The sequence below is a fragment of the Dipteris shenzhenensis genome, chromosome 2 (assembly GCF_047967505.1).
Source record: "Dipteris shenzhenensis isolate YYH24624 ecotype China chromosome 2, Dip_SZ_1.0, whole genome shotgun sequence".
Taxonomy (NCBI): Eukaryota; Viridiplantae; Streptophyta; class Polypodiopsida; order Gleicheniales; family Dipteridaceae; genus Dipteris; species Dipteris shenzhenensis.
This window is the reverse complement of record NC_141597.1, coordinates 26907696-26919010: the sequence shown is the minus strand read 5'-3', so window position 1 is coordinate 26919010 and position 11315 is coordinate 26907696. Positions and strand designations below refer to the sequence as shown.

The 11315-nt window shown below is 42.0% G+C and overlaps 1 protein-coding gene across 1 annotated transcript; it reads right to left on the bottom strand.

Annotated features, from left to right (window-relative positions):
- Window positions 1-3786: 3786 nt before the first annotated feature.
- LOC147904560 (uncharacterized) lies at window positions 3787-4971 on the bottom strand. Its single transcript, XM_087391732.1, has one exon. It carries the CDS (start codon window positions 4969-4971, stop codon window positions 3787-3789), a length of 1185 nt encoding a protein of 394 aa, XP_087247858.1.
- Between the last annotated feature and the right edge of the window lie 6344 nt (window positions 4972-11315).

The window sequence follows — 11315 nt, the reverse complement described above, 5'->3', positions numbered from 1 at the left end:
GCACCCTAAACCCACCTTCAACTCTTAATTGTGTATATTGTTCAGGTCTCACTACATCGGGTTACCATGCATGTCCTGTTTGTGGTCCTTCACTTGTTGCCTCATGGGCAGACGCATTGAATACTACATCCTTCAAGAACTCCTCCTGTAGTACACAACCATGTAATAAATTGTCTACTTTACTATGGACCCAGCTAAGTGTATGTATGATTGATTCAACTTTTGTGAGGGCTTCGCCCTTAGTTGCAGAAGCAACCTCAAAATCTACATGCAATCTTGCATTCTCCTTTGACATTGTACCTTCCACTCATGCAGTACACCTTCTTGCTCCACACCTATGCCCATCACTACAGCTAGTGCTTAAGGTGCTAGCTACAAGTCAATGCAAATAATAGAAATAACAAAAGGAAAAAAGAGGAAGCACTTTCTTACTTGGAAAAGTCCCTCTCGGTGTTTCGTGGCCCTACAAAAGAGAGAAAACATACCATTTTTCAAATAACTAGTTAGAGGAAAGCATAAGCCTACAAACAAGGAGAAAGAGGAGGAATAGAAATACCAAAAAGAGAGGAGGTGAGCCTTCTTTCACCAAATCTCTTTTTTTGTTCGTAACCTCTGAAAATCAAGCATGAAAATTAGCACATAGGCTTAGCAATACAAGGAGGAAAATGCTTCAACACTCACAAAATGAAATCTCACAAAAAATGAACCTACATTGCTTAAAGAGACACACCTTCTTGAAAAACTTCCTTTCACACAAGCAGAGAGGGAGAAGGGTGAAGAGGAGGAACAAGTGTTGTGAGAGGGGCTGGGTAGGGGTGAGCAGTGTGGGGAATAGAGAGGAGGAAAGCGAGGTCATTGAATATAAGGTGGGAGGATCCATTTTTGCTTTTCCCCCAATAGAGATGTGAAAGATGGCATCGTGTGGGTTTTCGGGTTTTAGCCCCTTGCATTGCTATATAGTGACATTGGTCAGTTGCTATATACCGATGGTTATATCCTAAAAGCGTCACTATATAGCGATGGAATAGGGCAAAGAGTCGCTATATAGCGACGGTTCAGGGCATTTATATTGAGAAGAGAGGAAAGGACCTCATGGGTGGCTATTTCTTAGATCTTAATGGACTTCCTTGCAGCTCATGTTGTGATTTTGCAGATGATGCACCAATGCCCGAGAGCACAGAGTGGCTGATGGAGAGGTTGTATTGTCATTGCACTCATTGCAAGTGAGAAGTACCACATCAATGTTGTATTGTCTGCGCCACTTGCTGATGTATGGGGAGAAGCCCAAATTTGTACCTAACATTAGTGTTGCACGTGGTGATGGATCATCCGTTTGTGATTAATATCACATATGTACACGACACGAAACCTTGAGACAAGATCTTATATTTACACAAAATCTTGCGACAGGATGAGGAGGGTGGCAAGGGTGCACATATACCTTCACACTTTGAGTAAGACTATAGTCTCCCGAATGTGCCAGATGATGACGAGGGTATGGTGGGCATGATGGACTCTATTTTTAGGGGTACTACATCACATGTACATGTGATGTCTGAGTCTGAGGTCAATATGCAAGAGTTGCAATCAACACATTTGTACAAGGGTGCTAGGATGTCTAAACTATGGGCTTGTCTCTCAATCTTGAATCTGCAAGCAAAGTATGGGTGGTCGGATACAAGTGTCTCGGCCTTAATGAGGTTAGCTCCTGCATTAATTTGACTCATTATTTGGATATTGTTTTTTTTGAGAATCATCATGTATGTCTGAGAATCATCATTTTTCAAAGCCTATGTATGTTTGAATTGTGATAGGTTTCTCTAGCAGATGTTGCCTACACCAAATACCATCTCCGTGTCAAGAGATGAATCAAAGAAGATGCTAATAACGCTAGGTATGGATTATAATACCATCCATGCTTGCCGTAATGATTGTATTCTCTTTCGCTGCAGTGAGCATGGAGATTTGGCTAGTTGTCTAGAGTGTGGGGAACAATGATATAGAGATGACTTGCAGAGTGAGCAGATACTGGTAAAGGTCTCGAGACACTTTCCCATTATTGCAAGAATACAACGAGTCGATGACTTGGCATGCATCTCATTGGTCCATTGATGACACATTGAGGATTTCCACACATTGTGCAGGTTGGAAGCACATAGATAATCAGTGGCCGGACTTTGCGAGGGAGCCACACAACTTACATCTTGGGCTCACCATGGACGGCGTGAATCCTTTTGGGTTACGCTCGATATCTTTGTCGACATGGCCCATAGTCTTGGTGAATTATAATATCCCACCATGGCTAATTACAATAAACAAAGGACACCTCATGCTTGCACTACTTGTGCCACGGAAGTACAAGGCCAAAAATATGGACATGTACATGGCACCTTTGATAGAAGAGTTACAGATCTTAAGGAGAGGAGTGCGGGTCTTTGATATTTCCAGAGCTTCTAGACACACCAATGACATTTTGGTCAGGGGTATCTTGATGTGGACCATGCATGACTACCCAAGATATGGAGAGTGCGCAGGTACGTGGTTGTGTCTTTACATGTATAATATAGGATTATGCTTTTATGACTTTCTTTCATGTGCATGTCTTATAATAACACATTCATGCATGCGTGCAGGACTTGTTACAAGTGGGTACCATGCTTGTCCTGTTTTTGGATTGGCTGCTTGCATGATACTCCAAACATGAGTAAAAATGTTTATGAAGGTCATGCTCAATACATTCTGCTGGACCATCTTGTGCGTGGAGGTCAGCTTGATCCACCACCACCATATTTGAAGGCAAGTGACTGGTTGGAGGGGGAATGGAGAGGAACTGCCTCATGGTATGAAGAGGCTATCCATCTTTCATGAGCTTCCTTATTGGGGTCAGTTACAAATCAATCATCTCTTGGATCCCATGCATATCTTCAAGAATGTGGGGGCTACTATTTGGGTAGACTTGGTTGATTCCAAAGACTTGAGAGGAGTGCGAGAAGACTTGCATGCTATGAATAGGATGTCTCGTTTGTGTCCCCAAGTGTGTGCTTCAGGAAAACATTAGGGGAGAATTGGGGTCTTAAAAGGGCCTCATAAGGAATGGGTTAAGAAATGGATTAGGCCTAATGCAAGTCCTTTTGTGGGGTCCAAGGGAGTCCTAACCCCCCCTACCTAGGTGGGTTAAGCCTAGTTGATATACCTCTTACACCTAGGAGAGGCCCACCTCTTACACCAAGAAGGGGGCACTTTTCCCAAAGTCAAAATTTTGAATTTCAAATTTGAATTCCCTCTCTCTCCCTCCTCCCCCCATCCTCCCAAGTCAAACTTTTGAATTTGAATTCCCTCCTCCTCCCCCCATCCTCCTCCTTGTCTGCCTCCTCCCTCCTCTTCCACATGTCCCATTCCTCTTGCTCCTCCTCCTCCTCCTCCTAATCCCCCCCCCTGCCTCCCTCCTCCCTCCCCCCCTCCTCCTCCCTTTGTGCACATGCCTCCTCCTCCCTCCTCCCACATGCATCCTCCTCTTCCCCCCCCTTGCTACTTCTTCCTCCTCCTCCCTCCTCCCACATGCGTTCTCCTCCCCCCCTTGCTGCTTTTTCCTGCTCCTCCTCCTCCCTCATGCTCATCCATTCTCATCTTCCCTCCTCATGCTCATGCCTACTCCTCCTTCCTCCTACTCATGCAAGATCTGCCTCATGCTCATGCCTGCTCTTGTTGCTTCTACATATAGTCTTGATCATGCAAACCACTGATACTCCCATCAAATGTGATGTGTGCTGCAAAGGGCCAACCCTTTCAAGGAATGCATAGCTTGGGACCTTGACAAGAAGAGTAATCTTGCAACATCAACTTTCTGTGCCTACTATCCCCATCTGAAGCATGTCCTATCAATGGACCTACCACGTCCCTTAGAAAAATGTTCCAAGAAAGCTGAATGCTCTCCCATTGTTCTCTGACAAACATGGAATCAAACCTATTACATGTCAATTGCACCAATAGAACTAGCTTTGGCAAGCATTCAAGAAGAGGATTCACTATCAATACCCTTGCATAATGAGCAATCACATTATGTTGAAAAGCATCCACAACTCTAAGATATCCATCTTGACGATCACCAACTTGCACGACAAAGTCTGGAATGCAAGTTTGTTCTAGCTTTTTACCACAAAAGCCAACCAAATTATCATCACGTGCCATCCATCTCACCATTCTTTTCACAACTGTTTCATCCTCAGCTAGAAGAACTGGCACACTACCCAAGGGTATACCTTTCTTCATCATGTGACAAGTGTAAACTTCTCTTGCATGTTGAAATATATCCTCTTGTAAACCAGTTTGAAAGAAAAGTGATTTTCTTGTGGACCTCATTGTGGTGGACATGTGTGGACTTCCAAGGTTAAGTGATAAGAAATTATGCAACCTTGTCCCTCCCCATATCTTGATAGTCTCAAATAATTCCTTTGTTGTATTGAAATATCTCTTTTGGCCTTGACCTACTCTTGAAATGTTTTGTGAAATGTGAACAAAGAAGTTCCACAATGCCTTCTTTCCCTCAAATAGACCTAGCTCATGAGCATTAATTATATCTTGACAAAATTTTCTAATATCTTTCCTCACCATGGCTTCCATAGTGCTCTCCCGAAGACTTCTAACCTTCACGCTCAATGCAACAACTTCAGTTCTTGTGAATGCTATCTCCTTCTTCAATACCCGAACCATTGTGGACTTTGTTTTTGCTACTCTCAATAACTCTAAATGAGTCAAATAATCTAACCGTCTACCACCTCCTGTGTCTCTTGATCCATGAGTGTTTGAAGATCCAATTTGTCGATACACTCGCATGCGAAAGTCTCGTTCTTTAGGAATAGTAGCACATGCACAACATTGCAAATTATCAAAGTATGTTCCCTCCAAACATATCCGCTTGCAATCCTTATGACGGAAAGTGCCATTAAATTCAATGAACTCTGTTGTCCCCATCATAATTGTTGCCTTAGTTGCTAGCTCATTGTGCCATTTGCCACTTCCCTTATTCCCATCATAGTTATATGACCCTTGCCAAAAACCCCAACACAAGGTTGCAAGCAAGATACTCTCTGTGAGAAAAGGAGGAATCTATTAAGTTCCCAATAGACTTGATGGAGAGAGAGCCAAAAGCCATATGACTAGCTACACCTAACATCTCTATAAAAAAACAGAAATGGTGATTGAAACTCGGGGGGGTCACTCATCATATGTAACCCTATCACGTGAGTTCAACATAAGGATATTTTTTATTTCTAAAATTTACAGAAATAAATATACATAAGGGACTATTTAAAATAGTTTTGGGAAAAATTTACAGATTTGTATAGAAAAGGGGTACATTTTATTAATGAAAAATTTACAGATAAGGGATTTTAGAAATAGGCCTTGAACGCACGTGGTATAGAGGGTTTATACATAGTGACCCCCTCGAGGATTGAAAATAGAAGCTTGAAAATTTGCCTAATGGAGAGAGAGCCAAAAGCCATATGACTAGCTACACCTAACATCTCTATAAAAAATTAGAAATAATGATTGAAAATAGAAGCATATGAGAAATACCTCATGGCTTTCGTGATGCATTAGTAGTTTGCAAGGTGTCATTATCTATAAGAAAATATTACAATAGAGCATAAGAAAAAATGTTCACTTGGAAAATACAAAACTGATGGAAAACACAACTAGAACATGTGAGTTTTACATTTAGTGGAACATTTCTTGAAAAAACCACTTAGATCTCTTTGCTTCTTATCTATAATTGTCGCCTTGGATGGGCGACCACTAGCCCTCTTTACTTGATTACTAGAATCAATACCACTAGCCTTTGTGATATGTAGCTTGGATTTCATATGCTCAATCATGCATTGTCATAGAGATCCTATCTTTGGAAATAGTGGTATCCACTTGTTATCTAGCATGCAGCTTATATAGACTTTTGATAGAGTGCTATAATCTGCAATAGTCTCTGTTACTAGTTGAAACACCACATTACTCTCACTTGCAAAGGTTGAAACCTCCAACATTGCTTCATTTACTTTTTCTTTTCCTAATTCCATAATGTCATCCAATGAACCAAGGCTGTCTTTTCTATGGCTCTCTTGCTCACATAACCCAATAATCCTCATATGGGATGCTGAGTTGATGTGTGAGTGTGTGTAATTATACAAAGTGTCACGACCCCCTTGACCATAAGAGCAATCACACTCCTCACACCAAATCTGAAACAATGCTTTACCATCCTTGTCCTTTGACATGAGCTCAAATCTATCATGTCGGCCTTTTTCTCTTAACTTTTCTTTGGCTATCTTAATCTCCCTCTGCCATTTTTTGACCTCAGATGGTGTTGAAAGGTGACTCTTCAATCGATTCTTAGAAACACTACCACACGTAGTCGAATCATCCACCATATTGTAGCTTTCACACCCTTGAGCAAGATCATGCATACATAAATCTAGAAACACTATACACTTTGGCTGCATTTTATTGCTATCTCCAACTGAATCCACTTTTAAGCATTTGCCTTGTGTATCATATTCCATTTTCAATTGGATGGTTACTTCTGTAGCATCAACTATCCATCTCTCCTCTTGCTTGGCCCCTATTGGAATTTTCCTAGATCCTCCAAAAAATATAAACTCATCTATGATGAGATTATCAAGGATGATCTCTTCTCTCAAGTCCTTGTAGGTACCACCGGATTTAAGATGAACATATCCCAACACATGATTTTCAGCCACACCCTCATTTAACACAATCACAATATCATGCCTCTCCATGCTCCTATAAAATGGCTAGATAACAAAAAAAGTGCCCAACAAGATAATCTCAAATGGACAGCAAAACCTGTTGTAAAGTAAAGAAAATGAGGAAAAAATTACAGCAAAACCATCATTAACATGTTCAAAATGAAGGATGAAATGGACATAAAACCTGGAGCAAAGTATGGAAGAATCAGAGCTGCTTCAAGCCAACAATCTCCTTTTGAAGCTTACAGCTACTCTAGCAACTAGTAACAAATTATAGCACCTGTAAACAAATTCCAAACAAAAACATGTGAGTTGAAGTAGAAACATAGGCCTTCTCAATGCATTATTTGCAATAGTAGCAAAACTTGTTGTAAAGTAAAGGAAATGAGGAACAAATTACAGCAAAATCATCATTAACATGTTCAAAATGAAGGATGAAATGGACATAAAAATGTTGACATGTATGGTGATATACAACTACAAATGTGATTATGGAAGCGTGCAGACAAGGAGTACGATTCTCAAGCCCACCTTGTCAACCACACATAAGGCCAAGCAGGCTGAGAGCACACTAATAGCGCCAAGTCCTAGCTGAAAGGTGGCTGGTTTGAACTAAAAATATTGCAAAAGAGTATGGAGTCATTGCCAGTTAATTGTGTAGAGAATGGGAATGCCCAAGGTGGTATATACAGCTAGCTGTGGCCATTTGAAGGTCTTCTAACATGCTTTTGAAAGGATTTTCTGGCTCTCTGGCAAGTCTCCTACTCTATCAGACTCATGGGCAACAAATAATGGTAGGATTCGATGATCAGAGACTCCCAAAGATTGATGAAATGAAGCATTGGGTTATAATGATCAATGTCAAACAAATAAAGGATCGTGGACTGCAGAAATTCCATAATCATTTGCCCTCTTTGTTCCTAATCAATGGCTAGCATCCAAGTGCATTAATATATAGCGAGAGGTTTCCTTGTCCAGAAGAAGGACCAGACACTCTAACTTTGCTGGAGTGTTGAAGGGGGATGTTTTGTGAATAGTCACAAGTTGGAGCCACTCTCGTGCAACACTATAGAAGGGGTTGGAGAAGGCTATACAGCTTCACTTCTTCACGTTGTTTGTGGATACACTTGTACATACAAGTTCTACTTTGGGTCTCTGTGTTGAGTAGGTGCACGTAATGAGGGGGAAGAGGGAGCACTCAGGAAGGGATAAGGAGACACCAAAAGTGGTGGAGCAAAAGCTACTCCAGCTTATTCCTCTATCATATATATATGAGTATACATGGGCACTGTATAAGTGGGTGGGCACACTGCCCTTTACCCCAACAACCTCCCACTTAAAGGCAGTGTGCCTTTAAGGGAGTATAGTACACATATAATACAATCAGCCATAGGCTGAAAAACAAGATGACCAGACTGTCATCCTATGCCCATCAGCACTTTACAATGTGCAAAGTGCATAGAGGATAAGCTGCTAGCAGACATCAGGTCTGCAGGATAGAAAATGACAAGCTGTAGATGCCTATCAACCAAGATCCCATGCCAGATCTCACTGGGAGAGTGAACTCTCACCACCACGTGCTCCTGTGCTAAGTCCATAGCACCCGAACTATCACTGTGCAGAGAAAATGTCTTTGTACCACCTGTGACCATAAGCACATAACCTACAATAGACCTCTGCTGGTCTACCCAACCTGCATCACCTGCATGCTGCTCCTAGAAGCATAAGGACCTGATGTCCACAATCGCTTCCCTATTATCAAAATCTACCATAATCATGGTACCAACTCCCATTGCAATGGAAGCAAGAACTAGAAGTGTAGCCCCAATGGCGAACATGTGAGAACCAAGTCTCAACATAGTCATGGATGCATGAAGTACTATGGCTGCCATATTAACCATAACTTGCTGCTCAACTGATCTGTGATTAGCAAACCTGCTGTGTTTCAAGTATGGAGCCAATACAGGCAATGGAGTACTCAGTAACTTCCCCCTCTCCATACTGAAACAACCAAGTATCTGAGAAACATCATCAAGACCATGCAGCTCCCACTGCAAAGCATCCCTATCCATAAGGAACCATATGGCAAGTAACCTTAGAAGGATAGCAACCTCCTGAATACTGAGACCATAACCTATCTCACTGCACATCACATCCTGAGCTCTCATAATGGTATCAAACCTATGAAGCCAAGCTCGAGGGGATTGCTTCTGGCCATGGAGGCACTTACGAAGCAAACACATCAATGATTTCTGCCCATGTGCAATATGACCTGAGTTAATAACTGCAGAAACCACATCTGTCCTGGCATAACCGGCCAATGGATCATACCGGGCATCATTAGCCAAGGTATCCTCCTCACCATGCATAGCCTCATCCTCATCTACAAGAGGCACTCCACATCCTGGGAGTAAACTGTAACTGTCCATAGAAGATGCATCAACAATCTCCATAGGAGTATAAACCTGTGGAATACTCGAGACATCTAATTGTCTCTGACCAAAATCAGGAAGTAATCGTGGCTGTCCCAACTTTATAACCTGTTCACCGTGGGAAAAACCTCCCACTCCAAGGGATATGGGCTGCCCCTGCAAAGAATTTGGAGGTATCAGTGCACTTACACCCTCCTAGAACACCACTCTCCTGCTATCCACAGTCCTGGGCTGTCTAAACATAGCATCCTCTTTGAAATAGACATTATGGCTGTGTATCAACTCTCTAGTTAAAGAATCCCATAACCTATAGTCCTCACTGGACTCACTGTATCCAAGGAAGATACAGCTCCTCGATCGGGAACCATAAGCATAAGCCTCGCAGCCAAACACACGTAAATGCTCATAACATTGTGCCCTGCCTGTCAAGAAGTCAAAGGGCACTCTACCATTCAGAGATCTCTTGGGTGACCTGTTAAGCAAGTATGCAGCTGTCTTACATGCCTCAGCCTAATAGCATTCAGTAAGACTTGCATATCCTAGCATGCTACCAATCCTATCCAATAGAATCCGATTTATGCCTTCTGCTAAGGCATTGTGAGCAAAAAGATGAGTGGTCAACACCCTCCTGATACCAAGTGTATCACATAGATGCTGAAATCTAGGAGAGGTAAACTCTGCATCACCATCAGTCATCAAGCTCAATAGCTTCTTTCCTGACTGATTTTCAGCATTACCCAAGAAGCGCTGAAATGTATCATATACATCATGCTTCTGCCGAATCGGATATACCCATATGTACTTTGTAGCAGCATCAACAAATGTCACAAAGTAAGAGGCGCCACCCAGTGAAACGGTAGGCATAGGCCCACAAACTGCACTATGAACCAAATGCAATGGCTCAAGATACCTCTCACTGACTGTCTTCCTCACAAAAGAGGATCCTGACTGCTGATCATCATCACAATCATGACATAAAATTTGAGAGACATCCATAACAGGAATGTATCTCAATGTTGTAAGAGCTTCCATACCTACAGTAGACATTTTCTGTGGCACAATAGCTCACAACCAAAGAGCAGTATAGTGCAATAGGCAACCCAAATGACCAAAAAATATAGTGTTGTCCAATATAGTGTTGTCCAGACCAATCAAGTCTCCAAATAAACTGGCTGATCCAATGCTCAATAGCACTCAGCCATAAAGAGGCATAAACAAGAATATATGCAGCCCAGTAACCTGCCAATGCCTGGCAATCTAAGTAAGAAATGCACTAAATCAAATGAGCAATGCCTGCTCAACCAATGGCAATAGGAGCCCAGCTCAACTATCCATACACATAAGTGCGGCATCCACCAATGCAAATCCATAATGCATCGAAGTGGCATTTACTGCATCACCAATGCATCACCTCAAGCGCGCAATCCTTTGGCAACAAAATCAAGCATTCACCACTTGCCAAATGTGCCAAAGTGACTTGCCAAAATGCCAATAATGCACTTGGACTGAAGTGAGATCCCAATCACTTTCTGTAATTTACTGTGAGTTCCCAATTCACTGTTGTGCAAGAGAAATTCCTACAACAATACCTCACAGCCACTTTGGGCAAAATAACACGCTGTCCCTATCTTTGAACAGCGATATCTTTTCACTGAAAGACCGGATGCCAAAGCTGTAAACAGAAAAGTTGTAGCTGGTAGAAAGATCTACAACTTGTCAGTTGAGCTCAAGAGCAAAATCCTTGTGGATTCTCAGATATTCTCACCTGAAAAACAGCTTCTTGCACATTGGTCACAAATAGACAGTAGACTGCAACTTTTTGTGGTTTTGCAGAGGCTGTAACTCCTGCAGCTTATACCAGATCAATTTGCTTCCAAAACCAAAGTTGTAGTATGTTCTGTGAGCTACAACTTTCCAGTTCGGCACAAAGTGCAATTCCGCACCAGGAAAGAGATATTCAGTCCTGAAAATGATTGTTTTGTCATAAAAACAGCAACAGCAGCAATTGTAATGTCCTGACCAATGGCAAACACAATGCCATAAAATCAGCCCCGAATACGGTATCAAATCAGCCCCAAAATGCTGACAAACCAGCCCTGAAATAGCTCCAAACAATGCTAAT